Raw genomic sequence first — 19,606 nt, 5'->3', positions numbered from 1 at the left:
AGATGGCTCTCCAAACATGACAAAGATATGTTTGTTTAAATGACAACTGTAGGATTCCCCCAAGGACATGTAGGCCATGTGAAAACTGTGAGCACAGAGCTCACAGCTGTTCATTTTAACAGTCAACAGTGGACAACTGGTAAGAAGCCAAACAATTTTTTATTGTTTAAATCTTGGGTACTATTGTTTTTCTAATAGCTTCCCTGCTAACGATGCCAATTTGATCTCTAAAAGTAAGTATTTTTCAGGAAAGATTTTGCATATGTTAACAAGACTTGCATTTGATTCAAATTCTCTAATATTGAAATATAAAATGATTAGAATGAAAATTTCCTAACATAGTATTACCTTTAAAGGTTATTTTCAGAAATAGTTAAAGGATAAACTCCTCCTTCTCTTATGGTCCTCCTCAGGTTCTATATTAGAGAAAGCTGAGTGTCTATGACTTCAGGGCTGACTCACTTAGTTCAGACAGGTTACTGAGAAATAATCATAGAAGTAAGAAAGCAAAGAATTAACTTCCTATTCCCTAACTCTACCCCAAATACAGCTTTTCTTTTTCCTGTTTCCTGGTATTTGGTTCTTGTTTAGCTTAAGGGAGCTTTACAAGAAATCTTTTGTAGAAGCCCACTATACAAAACTGCTGCTGGGCGCAGTGGCTCATGCCTGTAATCCCAGCACTTTGGGAGATAGAGGTGAGCAGATCACATGAGCCCAGGAGTTCAAGACTAGCCTGGGCCAACATGGTGAAAACCTATCTCTACAAAATACAAAAATTAGCGGGCTGCATGTTACATGACTTTAGTCCCAGCTACTCAGGAGACTGAGGTGGGAGGATCTCTTGAGTCCAGGAGTCTGAGGCTGCAGTGAGCAGTGATGGTGCCACTGTGCTCCGGCCTGGGAAACAGAGTAAGACCCTGTCAAAAAAAAAAAAAAAAAAAAAAGAAGAAGAACTGAAGAAAGATCAGACTGTTACTGTGTCTATATAGAAAGAAGTAGACATAAGAGACTCCATTTTGTTCTGTATTTGAGATGCTGTTAATCTGTGACCCTACCCCCAACCTTGTCCTTGCAAGAGACATGTGCTGTGGTGACTCAAGGTTTAAAGGATTTTGGGCTGTGCAGGGTGTGCTTTGTTAAACAAGTGCCTGAAGGCAGCTTGCTGGTTAAAAGTTATCACCATTCTCTTACTCAAGTACCCAGGGATAGCACACTGCCAAAGGTCGCAGGGACCTCTGCCTAGGAAAGCTAGGTATTGTCCAAAGTTTCTCCCCATGTGATAGTCTGAAATATGGCCTCGTGGGAAGGGAAAGACCTGATCGTCCCCCAGCCTGACACCCGTGAAGGGTCTGTGCTGAGGAGGACTAATACAAGAGGAAAGAAGGCCTCTTGGCAGTTGAGATAGAGAAAAGCATCTGTCTCCTGCCCATCCCTGGGCAATGGAACATCTCGGTGTAAAACCCGATTGCATGTTCTGTTTACTGAGAAAAGAGAAAACCGCCTTAGGGTGAAAGGTGGGACTTCCTAGCGCAATGCTGCTCTTTATGCACTAAAAAGGTTTATGGAGATGTTTGCTTATGCATATCAAGGCACAGCACTTTTCCTTAAACTTATGTCACAGAGATCTTTACTCACATGTTTTACTGCTGATCTTCTCCCTACGATGATCCTATTATCCTGTCACTTCCGTTTCTCTAAGATGGTAAAGATAATGATCAATAAATACTGAGGGAACTCAGAGACCAGTGCTGGCAGGCCCTCTGTATGCTGAGCGCTGGTCCCCTGGGCCCAGTTTTTCTTTCTCTATACTTTGTCTCTGTGTCTCATTTCTTTTCTCAAGTCTCTCGTTCCACCTAACGAGAAATGCCCACAGGTGTGGAGGGGCAGGCCACCCCTTCATGTTTGCTCTTGCTTCTCTAGTTCTTTTAATTGTGATGTTAGGGTGTCAATTTTAGATCTTTCCTGCTTTCTCTTGTGGGCATTTAGTGCTATGAATTTCCCTCTACACACTGCTTTAAATGTGTCCCAGAGATTCTGTTATGTTGTCTCTTTGTTTTATTTCTGTCTTCATTTTGTTATGTAGCCAGTAGTCATTCAGGAGCAGGTTGTTCAGTTTCCATGTAGTTGAGCGGTTTTGAGTGAGTTTCTTAATCCTGAGTTCTAATTTGATTGCATTGTGGTCTGAGAGACAGTTTGTTATAATTTCTGTTCTTTTACATTTGCTGAAGAGTGCTTTACTTCCAACTATGTGGTCAGTTTTGAAATAAGTGCGATGTGGTGCTGAGAAGAATGCACATTCTGTTGATTTGGGGTGGAGAGTTCTGTAGACATCTATTAGGTCTGCTTGGTGCAGAGCTGAGTTCAATTGCTGGATATCATTGTTAACTTTCTGTCTGGTTGATCTGTCTAATGTTGACAGTGGGGTGTTAAAGTCTCTCATTATTATTGTATGGGAGTCTAGTTCTCTTTGTATGTCTCTAAAGACTTGCTTTTTGAATCTGGGTGCTCCTGTATTGGGTGCATATATATTTAGGATAGTTAGCTCTTCTTGTTGAATTGATCCCTTTACCATTATGTAATGGCCTTCTTTGTCTCTTTTGATCTTTGTTGGTTTAAAGTCTGTTTTATCAGAGACTAGGATTGCAACCCCTGCTTTTTTTGTTTTCCATTTGCTTGGTAGATCTTCCTCCATCCCTTTATTTTGAGCCTATGTGTGTCTGCATGTGAAATGGGTCTCCTGAATATAGCACACTGATGAGTCTTGACTCTTTATCCAATTTGCCAGTCTGAGTCTTTTAATTGGAACATTTAGCCCATTTACATTTAAGGTTAATATTGTTATGTGTGAATTTGATCCTGTTATTATGATGTTAGCTGGTTATTTTGCTCGTTAGTTGATGCAGTTTCTTCCTAGCATCGACGGTCTTTACAATTTGGCATGTTTTTGCAGTGGCTGGTACCAGTTGTTCCTTTCCAAGTTTAGTGCTTCCTTTAGGAGTTCTTGTAAGGCAGGCCTGGTGGTGACAAAATCTCTCAGCATTTGCTTGTCTGTAAAGGATTTTATATCTCCTTCAGTTATGAAGCTTAGTTTGGCTGGATATGAAATTCTGGGTTGAAAATTCTTTTCTTTAAGAATGTTGAATATTGGCCCCCACTCTCTTCTGGCTTGTAGAGTTTCTGCTGAGAGATCTGCTGTTAGTCTGACGGGCTTCCCTTTAAGGGTAATCCAGCCTTTCCCTCTGGCTGCCCTTAACATTTTTTCCTTCATTTCAACTTTGGTGAATCTGACAATTATGTGTCTTGGAGTTGATCTTCTCGAGGAGTATCTTTGTGGCATTTTCTGTATTTCCTGAATTTGAAAGTTGGCCTGCCTTGCTAGGTTGGGGAAGTTCTCCTGGATGATATCCTGAAGAGTGTTTTCCAACTTGGTTCCATTCTCCCCATCACTCTCAGGTACACCAATCAGATGTAGATTTGGTCTTTTCACATAGTCCCATATTTCTTGGAGGCTTTGTTCATTTCTTTTTACTCTTTTTTCTCTAAACTTCTCTTCTTGCTTCATTTCATTCATTTGATCTTCAATCACTGATACCCTTTCTTCCACTTGATTAAATTGGCTACTGAAGCTTGTGCATGCATCACATAGTTCTTGTGCCAAGGTTTTCAGCTCCATCAGGTCATTTAAGGTCTTCTTTACACTGTTTATTCTAGTTAGTCATTCGTCTAATCTTTTCCCAAGGGTTTTAGCTTCTTTGCGATGGGTTTGAACATCCTCCTTTAGCTTGGAGTAGTTTGTTATTACTGATCGTCTGAAGCCTTCTTCTGTCAACTTGTCAAAATCATTCTCCATCCAGCTTTGTTCCATTGCTGGTGATGAGCTGCAATCCTTTGGAGAAGAAGAGGTGCTCTGATTTTTAGAATTTTCAGCTTTTCTGCTCTGGTTTCTCCCCATCTTTGTGGTTTTTATCTGCCTTTGGTCTTTGATGATGGTGATGTACAGATGGGGTTTTGGTGTGGATGTCCTTTCTGTTTGTTAGTTTTCCTTCTAACAGTCAGGACCCTCAGTTGCAGGTCAGTTGGAGTTTGCTGGAGGTCCACTCCAGACCCTTTTTGCCTGGGTATCATCAGCGGAGCCTGCAGAACAGCAAATATTGCAGAATGGCAGATGTTGCTGCCTGATCCTTCCTCTGGAAGCTTCATCTCAGAGGGGCACCTGGCTGTATGAGGTGTCATTTGGCCCCTACTGGGAGGCGTCTCCCAGTTAGGCTACTTGGAGGTCAGGGACCCTCTTGAGGAGGCAGTCTGTCCATTCTCAGATCTCAAACTCCATGCTGGGAGAACCACTACTCTCTTCAGAGCTGTCAGACAGGGATATTTAAGTCTGCAGAAGTTTCTTTTGCCTTTTGTGCAGCTATGCCCTGCTCCTAGAGGTGAAGTCTACAGAGGCAAGCAGGCTTCCTTGAGTTGCGGTGGACTCCACCCAGTTTGAGCTTCCCGGCCACTTTGTTTACTTACTCAAGCCTCAGCAATGGTGGATGCCCCTCCCCCAGCCTCGCTGCCACCTTGCAGTTCGATCTTAGACTGCTGTGCTAGCATGCTAGCAGTGAGCGAGGCTACGTGGGCATGGGACCCTCTGAGCCATGCGTGGGATATAATCTCCTGGTGTGCTGTTTGCTAAGACCATTGGAAAAATGCAGTATTAGGGTGGGAGTGTCCTGATTTTCCAGTTACTGTCTGTCACAGCTTCCCTTGGCTAGGAAAGGGAATCCCTGGACCCCTTGCGCTTCCCAGGTGAAGCGATGCCCTGCCCTGCTTCAGCTCACACTCTGTGGGCTGCACCCACTGTCTAACAAGCCCCAGTGAGATGAACACAGTACCTCAGTTGGAAATGCATAAATCACCCGCCTTCTGCGTCACTCATGCTGGGAGCTGTAGACTGGAACTGTTCCTATTCGGCCATGATGGAACCGCCCTTACATATTTTCTGAAAGAGATAATTTCTAAGATATAAGAAAGAAAGTTTACAGTCAATTATCCATCAAGTAAGGGAATACAGTGAGGTAATATATAAGAAATAAGTCCAACCTTTGTTGTCTTCCAGGAATGTTTCTTGGATATCAAGAGGCTAGATAAATTCCTTTGAATAAGACAATTTTTTCCTCCTGCATATCCTTTTTTTTTTTTTTTTATGCAGTTGCAAGATTTAATAGAGTGAAGACAGAGCTCCCATACAAAGGGAGGGGACCCAAAGGGGGTAACCACTGCCAGCTTGAATGCCTGGGTTTGTATCCTGATCATTGTCCCTCCCACTGTGCTCTCACGCGATAGGTGATTGACTATTTCTTTACCTCCTGTTTTTGCCTAATTAGCATTTTAGTGAGCTCTCTTTACTATCTGATTGGTCGGGTGTGAGCTAAGTTGCAAGCCATGTGTTTAAAGGTGGACGTGGTCACCTTCCCAGCTAGGCTTAGGGATCTTTAGTCGGCCTAGGAAATCCAGCTAGTCCTGTCTCTCAGTCACCACTCTCAACAGGAAAACCCAAGTGCTGTTGGGGAGGTTGGCTGATGACCGCTGTAACTGCTTCCTGCTGAATTGGGGTGTAGTAGGGGTCGTGCAGTTGAGATTTCCTCAGAAGAGGTGCCTTTGATGTCATTAACATCGGAGCACGGGCTAGCAGGCTGGTTCAGGGGTCCACAGTAGATCTTAGTCATGGACGGCATCTGGGGCTCCATTTGAAGAACCATTTGTAGTTTTACAGCTTCAATTCTGGAAGAGACAAACTTAACAAGGAAGTTAAAGATACAGGGATTGAAATGTATGGCCTGTGGTGCATTCCTCCTGCATTTCTTTAGAAAAGAGAGAGTGAGAGAGAAGGAGAGTGCAGAGAGAGAGAGAGAGAAAGAAAGAAAGACTCTGACTACTGGGTAATAAACCAGTTCTTTTTGGAGGGGTCTGCATTTAGTAGAGAGTTATATAGAGCTGGATGAATATTATGATATGAATAACTACATGGATAATGGTTCCATTTACTAAGATGGGAAATAGAAATGTTGATGAAAACAGTGGAACTCTGTAAAATATTTTAAGATATTTATTCTGAAGCAAGTATGAGTTACCAGTGGCCTGTGACACAGCCTCAGAAGATCCTGAGAACATATTTTCAAGTGGTCGGACTACTGCTTGGTTTTATACATTTTAGGGAGACATAAGACATCAGTCAATACATTTAAGATGTATATTGGTTCAGTTTGGAAAGGCAAGACAACCTAGGGGGAGGGTTTCTAAGGCAGATTCAAAGATTTTCTGATTGGCAATTGGTTGAAAGAGTTACCATCTAAAGACCTGGAATCAATAGAATGGAATGTCTGGGTTAAGATAAGGGGTGGTGGAGACCAAGGTTTTATCATGCAGATGAAACCCCCAAGTAGCAGGCTTCAGAGCTCTTATTAGACCTAAAAAGGTGCCAGACTCTTGGTTAATTCTCTCATTGATTTGAGGAAAGACCTGGAAAGGAAAGGGGATTCTCTGCAGAATCGAGATTATCCCCATAAGAGGCAGCTTTATAGTGCCATTTTAAAGTATGTCAAAGAAATATATTTTGAGGTAAAATACTTCAATTTCTTTCTTCCAGGGCCTGCTATTTGTCATTTGATGCTATAATACAGTCAGGCTGGAATTTGGTGTTTTATTGCTACAAAAAGTCTCTTTTTGTTTTTCATTTCTAAGATTTCTGTTTTAATGTTAATGCTGGTCAGTTGGGCCTACATTCCCAAGAGGAGAGGGTAGAATGATGAGGCATGTCTGACCCCACCTTCCTATCATGACCTGAACTAGATTTTCAGGTTTATTTTGGAAAGCCCTTGGCTGAGAAGGGGGATCTATTGGTTAGTTAGGGGGCTTAGAATTTTATTTTTTGTTTATAGAAAGCAAGCATGGGAGAAGTAGAAATATATACATCTGAAGTTTGTGACGGGGGCTGAGCTAGAGAAACAGATTCAAGAGTCAGAATTTATGTATTTATGTATTGATTTACTCAACAAATGCCTACGGAGTTCTTTCTATGTGCTCAGCACATTTTAGGGGAGCAGTGTTCTCCTTTCACTGCAGCTTTAGCCCATAGATAATTGGACTTACTGGGGGAGTGCTAGGGAGGGTGCTTTGTCTTTTCTCACCAACCGCTCATTCACTCCTTACTAAAAGACAGAGAAAAGGTTAATCTAAATTTGAAATTAATGGGCAGCATTTTACTGTGGGTAGGGCCACTGTATTAATGGTGAGTGTCATTAGTGGCATGCCCTCTTCTTCCTCCCACTTTCTGGACCTATGCTGCTGGCAGGTTAGGGTGTCAAGGACTTTCACCTGTGTGAAGGGTGGTCCTTCCCTTTCTCTGCTCTGTCTTCGCCCATCGAACAGATTGGCTGGGCCAGTTGTAAACTGCAAAGCAACATCAGCTCAGAGTAAAGCTTTGGAGGGAAGCATGTTCTTTCTGGGGTGGTCTCTCCGTTCCTGTGTCTGGGCTGGCAAGGTAGACCTCTGATTCTCATCCACATGGGTAGCTGTGTAAGTGGACCCGGGGTTGCCATGCAGTGCTGGCCTTGGTTGCTCAACGACTCCAGGCATAGCTGAGTCTCAGGGCTGAGAAGCAGGAGGTGTCACCATGATCCTGAGCCTAAGCTCTTTTTTTCAATCCAGCTTCTACCAGAGCTCTGCTCTGTTAATGCCATTAATAAACAGTGTGTTTTATTTGGCTAGTGATCCTCGTAGGCATACTCCATTGGCCATGGCCTTGAAATTGGAGAGAGGAGAGTGGCAGTTCAAACCTCTACTGCCACTAAAATAACACATAGGTTACCTAAAGCCTTGGAAGTAAATATGATACCCAGGGAGACCATAGAAAATGAGAAAAGATGAAAAAAAGATGACAGAATCCTCAGAAAAAAAACCCACATTCAAGGAGTAGGCACTGGATCATAGGACTCCACTGTGAAAGAAGAGTTAGGGTAGAAAGTTTGATGGAAACATGCTCATAGGGACTGTAGACATGGACACCATGGGAGATTTATTACTCCTCTTGTTTTCACCTTTTGTACTTAAAAAATCATTTTAACAAGGAGCAATAATAATTTCATAATAATAAAAAGGGACTTAGGAAAAAGTCAGATGGAAAAAGAGCTGAGCAGCATGAATCAGGCAGAGGAAAAACCCTTTGGAATAATTGTTTAAGATGTTAGGTGATCCTAAAATATTGCTATCTCCCTATGACCTTAAGGAAAGGTAAATCTCCCTTCCAACCCGGGTTGTGATGAATAAACCCACTCCTCAATTGCATGTACATTAATTGCACTTCTTTGGCAATCAACACATGTATGTAGCAAATATGGATTCTGAAAAAATTCACGAAGTGAGGAACCACAGATCAAGCTATCGATCCATGTGAGAAGCCATCTGGCGGAAAGTAAAGTCTGAGGTCAGGAAGCACACCTCAAGGAGGTAGGGGCAAAGGGGAGATGAAACCTGGAGGGACTAACAGCAGAAGAAATGTATTTGTTCATTCAGCAAATACTTAATAAGTGCCTGTTATGTGTCAGGTTCTAAGTGAGGTATTGGGAATGCAATGGTCAACAATATTAATGTGGTTTCTGTCCTCAACAACCTTCTGTATTAGGGACGATATGGGCAAGTGAAAATAGAGTCACAACAGAATGATAAATGCTCTGATGGATCATTGCCATGGGAGCACATAAAACCCCCAAGGTTAAAACCCATTTATGCCTAGTGTTCCATTATTGGAACTCTAAGTATGTGGGAGTGTTTTTTTTTTTTTTTTTTTTTTGAGATGGAGTCTTGCTCTGTTACCCAGGCTGGAGTGCAATGGCATGGTCTCAGCTCACTGAAACCTCCCTCTGCCTCCCACATTCCAGCAATTCTCCTGCCTCAGCCTCCTGAGTAGCTGGGATTACAGGTGCGCACCACCACACCCGGCTAATTTTTGTATTTTTAATAGAGATGGGGTTTTACCACGTTGGCCAGGCTGGTCTCCAACTCCTGACCTCATGATCCGCCCACCTCGACCTCCCATATGTGGGAGTTATTTATATGCTACTGCTCAAGATCATTGCCAAGGTCTGATTGCGAAAATTCAAAAAAATGCAACCTCGGGCATAAAAGGGTTAAAGGGTCTCAGACAGGCCGAGTGTAGTGGCTCACTCCTGTAATCCCAGCACTTTGGGAGGCTGAGACAGGTGGATTGCTTGAGTCCAGTAGCTTGAGACCAGACTGGACAACATAGTAAAACCCCATTTCTACAAAAAGAAATATGAAAAGTGGCCAGGTTTGGTGGTGCATGCCTGTAGTCCCAGCTACTTGGGAGGCTGAGGTGATGGGAGGATCACTTGAGCCGGGGAGGCAGAGGCTGCAGTGAGTCAAGATTGCGCCACTGCACTCCAGCCTGGGTGACAGAGCGAGACTGTGTCTTGGAAAAAAAAAAAAAAAAAGGAAAGGGAAAAAAGGACCTAAGACAGACCTGGATGAGAGATGAAGGAGGAGGTAGTGGTGATGGTGGTGGTGGAGGTGTGCATATAACTCTGCCGCTGACCTTACCTTTCCCTAGCTACGTACCTGGAGAGTCTTCTTAGGACAAAAAGGTAACACTTTCCCCCAATAACTGTGCTTATAAAATTAAGATGCTTCAGCATACATTGATGTTTCTGTGACTGAATAAAGAAATTACTGTTATATTAATCAAAAAAATAGCTAAATATTATAAATCCTCATCCAACATCTGCATATGCCATTCAATTCTGCTGGAGAAGCCTCCTTCACTTTAGAAGCTGTGTGGTTCCCATACCTAAACCGTATGAGAAGCTACGTTATGGACAGAGGCTGGTGGATGCCAAGACAGATAGACCATCTCATGGCAGCTGTAGCTGATTATAGCCTGTTAAATTTGTAAAGACACATGTCATTGTACCACTCCACTTCAGGGAAGCCATACATTCTATTCTGTTTGGGGCCTGAGTTCCCCCAAGGTTTCAGCTCTGAGATGGTACGTCTCATTGTTGTGCAGAGAGCCAGGACATCAGAGTGATATTTCCTTGGCTTAAAAATGGGGAACGTTGCATGAGCAAGGGATTGAAACAAAAGACTGAGTTTAAAATATATAACCCTAAAGTTTTATTCTCATTGTCATATGGCCCTGAGCCTATAATCTGCTGAAAATCCGAGTGGCTCATGCCTGTAATCCCAGCACTTTGGGAAACCCAGGTGGGTAGATCACCTGAGGTCAGGAGTTTGAGACCAGCCGGACCAACATGGTGAAACCATGTCTCTATTAAATACAAAAAAATTAGCTGGGCGTGGTGGTCCTTGCCTGTAATCCCAGCTACTTTGGAGGCTGAGGCAGGAGAATTGCTTGAATGTGGGAGGCGGAGGTTGCAGTGAGTCAAGATTGTGCCATTGCACTCCAGCCCAGGCAACAGAGTGAAACTCTGTGTCAAAAGAAGAAGAAAAACATCCCAATCCAATTTCTGGCAAGTTTTTTATTAGTTAAATGTGGAAATTAGTACATGTAAAATGACACCAGGCTACCTACATGAAGGGCTCACCTCTGTCCCGTGGGCTTAGAGATGCAGAGAGGTTTAAGGGAGAACATGACATAAGACCTTACCTCTCTGGGCCACGTGGTGTAGGCCGGGGGAATCTCTGAGAAGGCTAGAACTGTAGAGTTGTGAGCATTTAACGAGAGAATGCTATGAGAGCACTTAGAATATATAATAAGCACTCAATAAATGTTCTTCTTTTTCTGTTTCCTAAAATCTTTTCCCTCATCACCCTGGCCCTCAGATCCTTCCAACTCTTCTGCCAACCTGTTTGGGGATATAGAACAGGCTTTGTGGAAACAGGACTATGATAACAGGGCCACAGTTTCTACTCCGGTTTCAGGGCAAGGACATAGTTTTCTCAAACTAAATGATGGTTCTAGAGCATTTTAAACCTTGAACAGAAGTATCTCTCAGATTTTTTTTTTTTTTAATTTTAAAAATGTAATACTTTATTGAGGGGTTCAGATGCCATTGTGAGACAGGATAGAAATTTAACCATGAAGGCCTTTCAGTGGCTCATCCAAGGCCACAGAGCAAATAAAAACCATATCCATCACATAGAACATCTGAATTGGGTGCCAGAAAAGTCACAACTCAGAGTGTCAGTGATTTTTTTTTTTTTCCAAGAGCACAAATCCACATTTATTTATTGACTTTTCATTAGTTTAAATCCTTGAGGGGTCCAGCATCACTCGGATTCTGTGTCCAATAGCATTAGCAGGAAGATTGCTTTGGAATTTGGCACGAACCAGGCCACTGTTTCCGTGGGCCCGAGTTACCTTTCCCCAGATTACTCTGGTTTTGTTTGGTTTGCTGCCAGGAGTCACTGTGTTGTTCTTTGCTTCATATACATAAGCGCATCTCTTGCCCAAATAGAAATCTGTTTCATCTCGGGCATAAACGCCTTCAATTTTTAGAAGAGCTGTGTTCTCCCTTTGGTTCCGGAGACTCCGCTTATAGCTGGCAAAAATGACCTTGGACCACAGCCTTCCAGACGTAGTTCCTTTTAGAAGTCCTGTTCCCTGCAGGCCTCCACAGGAGCCAAGATGGCGGGAAGAGCAATGTTTGTAACTCCTCGGTATACAGTAATGTAAGTAAGGGTCCCAAACCCTGTCCTTCGCAGGTGTTCGAGTCAGAGTCCAGGTTCCTCGCAGTCAGATTTCTGCCCTTGTGGTTGTGTCTGCTTCAGCCGTCGTCTGTGAGTGTTAAGTTGGGATTTCTCTTTTCCTCAGCCACCGGAAGTGCCTGCGTTTCCTCACACACGTCACATCAGGCCACCCCGTCAAGGCCCAAGGACAGATCATTGGGATGTTGTGTGCAAAAGAGCAAGGCCCTCATTTATTATGGTGTTTGTTCCCCGCCCTCCTTCCTTCCCTCCCTTCCTTTCTCACCTGAAAAACAAAATAAAGGAAGGAACATCAGAACGATATCTCCTAGGCTTAAAAATGGGAACGCTGCATGAGTAGGGTATTGAAATGAAAGACTGAGATCAAAATATGTATTTTTCTCACCTGAAAAAGAATATAAAGCAGAAACAATTTGGAAGAAGTAGAAAGATAGCTGAGTTAGGAACATAAGTTCAGCCATTTCTATTGCTAAGTGCCAAATGTACCTCTTCATTTCTTAGAAGTGAAGCAAAACTACTTAAGCAGTCCAAGTGTAGAAAATGGGCTATCTTAGCAAGCTGGAAATAATACATTTGTCAGTAATTCTAATCCTGCAGAATGTATTTTAGAAGATTTAACGAGAGAGAGATAAAAAGTGTGTCTTAGTTCTCATCATCTTCATTTCTTCATTCCTTCTTTCCATCAATCACTATTTGTAATTAAATAAGATTGCATATTTTCTTGTTTGTTGTCCTCTTTTCTGATCAGACTATAATCTTCTTGAGGGCAGGGACTATGCCCACATTGTTCACTACTGGATACCCAGGGCCTAACATAATGACTTTAAATAGAGTAAAATGCTCATAACTTTTGGTGAACACATGAGTGAATAAAAAATTTTGAAATGGTACATTTTCTGATAACATACACAGGTAAGTAAACACAGTCAAAAGATCTCCATCAAGAATGAGATCAAGAATGACATTACCTCAGATGTTACAATTTAAGAGATCTAAGACCAATAGTAGCTTAGCAGCCTATATTTGGTTTTGCCTATCAGTCTGTTTCCAATGGAGCTAAGATACTGAAGAGTAAAGAATTAAGAAGGCATTGCCAAATAATATAGCTAATCTCTCCTACATGTGTAACTTATGGAACTGAATATCACATTTGTGTCATTTTTTACTAAGGGATTCACAGAACAGCCCCCGTAGAATTTTTCTCTCTTAGGTGGAAAGACAGGGATGACCATATCCTATCAGTGATGAAAGAGAGAGGTGACCCGTGTAAATTCAAATGATGAGTCAGTGATGGAGATTCCAGAATGACTACTGAGCTGTGAGGCCCTCCCCGAGTCACTGAATTCCTCTGAGCCTCATCTTCATGGGTGCATGGGTCCTATAATAGATGGCGTACTATCTGTCTCACAGGGTTATTGAGAGAATTCCATCTCCTGGTAGATGTGAAAGCCTTTCAGAGACACATTACATAAACATAATATAAGAAAGCATTTTTTTTTTTTTTTTTTTTTTTGCCTGCCAGCATGTAGTTCTGTGTTACTTGGGGAAGCCTACATTGCTGAAACGGACCTAAAAAGTAATGTCTTCAATGAAAGAGGAGTTTCATTCCTTCTCACATCACAGTCCAGACTGGTTTTGGTGGTGAGAGCACTGGTAGTCTGGTGGTGGCTGAGGATTCTGCTCCATAGAGTCATTGAAGGACTTAAGTTGACTGAAGCTCTGCCATCCTTAACATGTGACTCATGGTTGCTGTGGGCAATGCCTTTGTCACTCATAGGTGTGACAGTGAGTTTAATGGCCCAGGCCTGGAAGTGGCACTACTGACTTCTATTCATTGGAGAGGATTTCTTTACATAGCCACTCCCAAAGTCAAAAGAAGCTGGGAAGTGCGGTGCAGATGGGCAGCCCTGTGCCTTCTTCTCTAATGGAAGTCGAGAGTGGGTTTTGGTGGGCAGCCAGCAGCCTCTGCTCCTGTTCTTTTATTCTGATGAGGTCAAATCTTCCCCTTATAGGATCTTATAGCACCATATACCTCATATCCTTTGCACTAATCAAAGATACAATTTTACATAATATGTTTATTTGATTAACTTTGCATCCCTGAACAAGGGCAAGGGTCATACCTCTTGTCATCGTGTGTCTCCAGCACTTAACACAGTGCCAGGCTTGCAATACAACTTCTAGAAATATTTTTTCCATGAGAAAGAATGCATGAACATATCAAAGATATTGATTAATACTGAAGAACCTCAAGTGAGACTGTCTGGATATGTCTGATGAGGTGTTGGGGCCTTGCCCTCATCAGGCATCTCTTTGTGACTTTTGATACACTTGGGGAAAGGAGGTATGGTAGGCAGAATTCTAAGATGATCCCAGTGACCCTTGTGCTTGTATAATCTCCTCTCTCTGTGAGTAGATGAATATGATGAGATATCATTCCATGACAAGGTTATCTTGTATGGCACAGCTGACTTCAAGAAAGGGAAATATATTCTAGGTGCATATGACCTACTCAGATGAGTCCTTAAAAGGGACTAGGCTCTGACCAGGTGTGGTGGCTCACACCTGTAATCCCAGCACTTTGGAAGGCCGAGGAGGGTGGATCACCTGAGGTCAGGTGTTCCAGACCAGCCTGGCCAACATAGTGAAACCCCATCTCTACTAAAAATACAAAAAATAGCCAGGCGTGGTAGCAGGCACCTGTAGTCCCAGCTACTCCAGGGGCTGAGGCAGGAGAATCACTTGAACCTGGGAGGCAGAGGTTTGCAGTTAGAGTAGATTTTAGGTGTTCTCAGTATGTGCACCCTCACACACACACACACACACCCCTACTCACAAAGAAAAAGGAAATAAAAAGGTAACTCTGTGAGGAGATGGATATAAATTTGCTAGCTGTAGTAATCATTCCACTATGTATATGTATATCAAAACATGTTGTATACCTTAAATACATAGAACACAATAAAAATAAATAATTTGCTAAAAAGCCCAGAACACTTAATGTGAAAATGTTGCTCCCTTCTACTTGCCAGGATGAACGCGGCATCTGGACTGGGGCCGGGCATGAGTGGATGGAGAGCAGGACCACCAGTCATTTACACAGCTTGTCCATTGGCAAGCGCTGCTGAGCCCAGGCAAATCATCCCTGGATTGAGGGTGAGTAATGACAATTAGCCTATCTAAGGTTAAGGAAGAAGCCTGTAGTACAAGGGAGAGGTAAGTATATCTGGCAGACTCAGAGGAAGAGCAGAACTTTGAAAAATAATCCACAGTATCATCCAGAGAAAAAATGTTATTCTCAAAGGATTGCATGAAGAAAAAATGTATTTCAAAAGGACCAGACCTCCTAGTGTCTGTCCTTACTTAGTTATACTTGAAGAAAAAGAAAATGCAGATGGCCTTGCCTCCGTTCTGTCCACTTAGGTGCCATTTATGTCCCTTTTAGTGTCACTGCTGGGGGGCACGTTGAGGTGTTTGTTTCCAGCTTCTTGGCCTCCAAGATTTTCTCTGTTTCTGGGTATCAATATGATTTTAAATTTCTCTTATTAATTATAATGATAAAGTAAATATGGTCCAGGCTTGGCAGTGTGTTATAGCTGCCTTTGATTTTAGAAATAGATTATGTTTTTATCTTTTCCACTTACAATGATATTTTGTTGAAAAACTTGGAGGGTCTATGCTGGGGCTGCCATTCCAAACTGAAGGGCTCATCTTAAGTTCTTTTTAATAATAGTTAATAATAGTAAAAAATTTTGTTTATTCAAAAATTACTAAATTCATTTAAAGTATTTAAAAACAAATTAGTTGTTTTTATAAGCAAGAAGTTAACATTACTGGGTAAGATCTCCTATTTCAGAATTTTGTTTAGCCTGGCGCAGTGGCTCATGCCTGTAATCCCAGCACTTTGGGAGGCCGAGGCGGGCGGATCGTGAGGTCAGGAGATCGAGACCAGCCTGGCCAATATGGTGAAACTCCATCTCTACTAAAAATACAAAAATAGCCAGGTGTGGTGGTGTGTGCTTGTAGTCCCAGCTACTTGGAGGCTGAGGCAGAAGAATCACTTGAACCTGGGAGCGGAGGTTGCAGTGAGCTGAGATCATGCCATTGCATTCCAGCCTGGGTGATAGAGTGAGACTCCGTCTCAAAAAAAAAAAAAAAAAGGATTTTGTTTAAAAATAGTTAAAACTGATAAATAAAATGAAAATGTGAATAATGAGGGGTAAACCTGCCGCATATCTGTGGATCACACAACTCCGGGGGATGAATGATGCCCTTGGAGTTAAGTCAGCAGCTCTGATCAGACTAAAGTCACCTCATCCAGTGAGTAAATGCCATACCCATAATTAAAGATTGAAATTTTATCAAATATTGAGATCTAAAGCCACATTTGAACAAAAAGACATAAAACAGGGTTGGTAAATAATTTTCCTTTCCCATGACTGATGACTGATAGTGGCTACCTGAAGAACTGTGTTAAAAAGGATTCTGAGTCTATATTTAAACCTAGAGGAGAGAAGGGGTCAGGATCAATTGTTCCTGGTTGTCACAGGCACTGGCAGTGGAGTGGCAATACCTGTGGAGTGCTTTTGTTATCCTTAGTGTAAAATATGGGAAAAACATAAATCAAGAAAACCATAAATTGAGAAAAAGAAACTATAAAAACCAAATGGATTAGCCTCAACAAAATCAAAGATGACTTTCCTCAATTTAGCACGTTACCAGTCTAACAGTGTATGTAAAGCCCTGTACAGTGATCTATGGGGCTGTTAGATAGAGCTGAGATCACATCAAACCCATGAACAACCATGTTTCAAGCCTAACTGCCAAAACCTTTGCCTTTATTCAAACAGAAGAATAATGACAGTCATTACAAAGTAATCCTACTGAACATTTTGTAGTGCATCATATTCAGGTTACCTCACAATGATAAAAGAAGAAATTGCTTTTGTGGTGTTCATTTTGAAAATGTTTTCTGAAATATTCATTTCATGATTGTATTAGTCTGCCTGGGCTGCCATAACATGCTACTACAGGCTGGGTGACTTAAACGGCAGACATATATTTTGTCAAAGTTCTGGAGATTGGAAATCTGGAAGTCCAAGGTCAAGGTCCCAGCAGGCTTGGTTTCTGGTGAGGCCTTTCTCCTCAGCTCGCAAGCTCCTCCTTGCTCTGTCCTCTCATTGCCCATCTCTCTGGGGCACACATGTTGAGAGAGAGCTCTCTGGTGTCGCTTCTTCTTATAGGACATCTGTCCTATTGTATTAGACTTAACCTTCATTACCTTCTTAAAGGTCCCATCTCTAGAGTCACGTAGGGGTTAGTGCTTCCATGTACGAATCTGTGGGGCTGGGGAAGACACAATTCAGTCTATAGCGATGATATGCAACAATGTCTCGAGTTGCATATGATCTCCTAGAGGGGACAGCCACATGCTCACCTTCCTACAACGCATGAAAGAATGTAATCAGTGCTGGAGTGTGGAGTGTGGATACAACCAAGTACTCAGGGAATTAAGAAGTTACCAAGGGTAATGGCCACAGCCTTTTCCTTATCTCTTCAGCTGCTTACATTTCCCTAAACATCAATGGAATCTGCATCAGTTGGGTTTTCAAACTGTGTTCTCCAGAGCCTTAGTGTTTCATGGTTGTATTTTAGTGATTCCTAACTGTGTGATATATATTTAATATATTTCAACTATTAAAACATGATATGTGAAATAACTCAAGTGTGTTGTGTACCAAATTTTACACATTCAGGACCACATATATGACAATTTATTGTGCCACGTTATCTTGATTTTCTTTAGGCTTTGGAATAAAACCGCTGCCATTTCTGACTAATTGAAGAATAGCTTGAGAATACAGACAAGCTGTCAGAACAGGTTATCTGTGCAAACAAACAAAAAATATGCAAATAACTTGGATGCAAAGATTTACATAATTTTTATGTAAATCTCTGATTTCTGCACTTTTTTCTTTCATTAACACAAACTTATTGACTTAATATAATTGTTACATATATGAACGCATACATTTAATAAATACATGATCATAAATAATGTGTTTATATTTGATTATTGTAAAAATTCACTTGAGAGTAGAGCTGCTGCTAGAGCAGGTTTGCAAACCTCTGCTCTGTTTGTTTACATGTATTCTGTGTTGCGTGCGCTGTTAAACAACTAAAAACTGTGCAAGCTTATCATATGATATCTCCCAAACAGTGAGAGGTATGACATAAAACACACAGTAGAGATCAGGCACATGGAAGTCTAGGTGGGTGCCCCGGAGTCATTGGTTTTGCAGCCTGACAGTGAGCAGTCATTCATTATAAATCATTTGAATTTTAATTTTAAAAATTAGTATAGGGACCTGAGTTGGGGAGGGACATTAATATGAGTATTTGTTATTAAGATGAGAGCAGCTCAGTAGGAAACTACCTAATGGAAATGTCACTGATAGTAATTACCCCTTTCCAGTCAAGCGACTCTTTGATTTTCCTCCAGCATTTGGAGACCAGGCAGCCTGACAGATACAGTGAAACAAGAGGGTGATTCAGAAAGCCGGAGGATCTAGAAAGCCAGCTAGGGAATTTGGAGTTAGCAGTGTAATTTGACATTTGCATTATCTGAGGGGCACACTGGTCATTCTTTTTAATTGCTAAACCGACATTCAATGGGGGCAAACTGGTAGGGGTGAGTGAGGGGTGAAGGCAAGGATCAAGAATCCCGGGAAACACAGACGTAGCTAATGCTGAGGATTTGTACTGGTGGACAGGGGACCAGCCAAGGTCAGGGAAAAACTAACGGGCTGCAAGCTCTTTCAGTTTCCCTATGGGATCCTTCTAGCGCTCAAAGAGCCTGTGGGTGGAGTGCCAGTGACCGTTGGAGAAATTTTTAGAAGATGTATGGTATCATCTTTCCTGTGGGCAGCATGTGAGATGTTAATGATCACTCAATGCTTATGAAATCTTATGTTAATTAAACTGAATGCACAAAAAGCTCTTGTCAATGTATTAAGTGTTTGCTTTTCATTCTTTAGTTTCCCAGTATTTTTATGCCCTGTGTTTCTATCATTTTCTCTGTCATAGAAATTTATTTTGTAATCTCAGTTCATTTTGTGATCATGAATAAGAACACCACCCTTGGATTTTTTTTCTTCTTTAATGATGGAAAATGTCTTTTTAAAGAACATTAAGAGAACCATGCCACAGCACTTAAATTATTTATATTTGTGGGTGACATGTTCATGAAAAGATTAAGTTCTTTTATCTGCCTCTGGAATAAGTCTTATTTCTCTGAGAATACATAACATAATGCAGAGAAATACACACTTATGGCAAATACGTTTAAGAATTTTTGGCCTGGCACGGTGGCTCACGCCTGTAATCCCAGCACTTTGGGAGGCTGAGGCAGGCGGATCACAAGGTCAGGAGATTGAGACCATCCTGGCTAACATGGTGAAACCCCGTCTCTATTAAAAAATACAAAAAATTAGCCTGGTGTGGTGGTGGGCGCCTGTAGTCCCAGCTACTCGGGAAGCTGAGTCAGGAGAATGGCGTGAACCCAGGAGGCGGAGCTTGCAGTGAGCCGAGATGGCACCACTGTGCTCCAGCCTGGGCAACAAAGTGAGACTCCATCTCAAAAAAAAAAAAAAAGAATTTTCGCGGGTGAAGTTAGACAAATACTTTCAATATACACATTTTTGTTTCCAATAGAGGGGGAATACTGCAGCTACCTCTCTGTAAGGCTATCTCAACTCTCTGTGTCAACTGGTCGATGTTAATATTCAGGGTCTTTTTGGGTTGACTTCCTAGCAGTCAGAGATAATACGATGATTCACTGAATTTGTTTTTTTGTGGGCTGGTTATGGTTCAAATGCAT

The 19,606-nt window shown here is 41.9% G+C and overlaps 1 protein-coding gene across 1 annotated transcript in view; it reads right to left on the bottom strand.

Moving 5' to 3' along the window:
* Positions 1-10,733: 10,733 nt before the first annotated feature.
* LOC102134988 (uncharacterized) overlaps positions 10,734-19,606 on the bottom strand; it is a 30,411-nt gene continuing 21,538 nt past the window's right edge. Inside the window, exon 3 of the mRNA XM_065530684.1 lies at positions 10,734-11,748. Within this exon, the coding sequence (XP_065386756.1) occupies positions 11,267-11,748 (482 nt within the window). The 3' untranslated portion in view covers positions 10,734-11,266. The remainder of the gene's footprint in view (positions 11,749-19,606) is intronic.

The sequence above is a fragment of the Macaca fascicularis genome, chromosome 15 (assembly GCF_037993035.2).
Source record: "Macaca fascicularis isolate 582-1 chromosome 15, T2T-MFA8v1.1".
Taxonomy (NCBI): Eukaryota; Metazoa; Chordata; class Mammalia; order Primates; family Cercopithecidae; genus Macaca; species Macaca fascicularis.
Note: the sequence above shows the minus strand (reverse complement) of the source record. Positions and strands in the feature narration are given on the sequence as shown.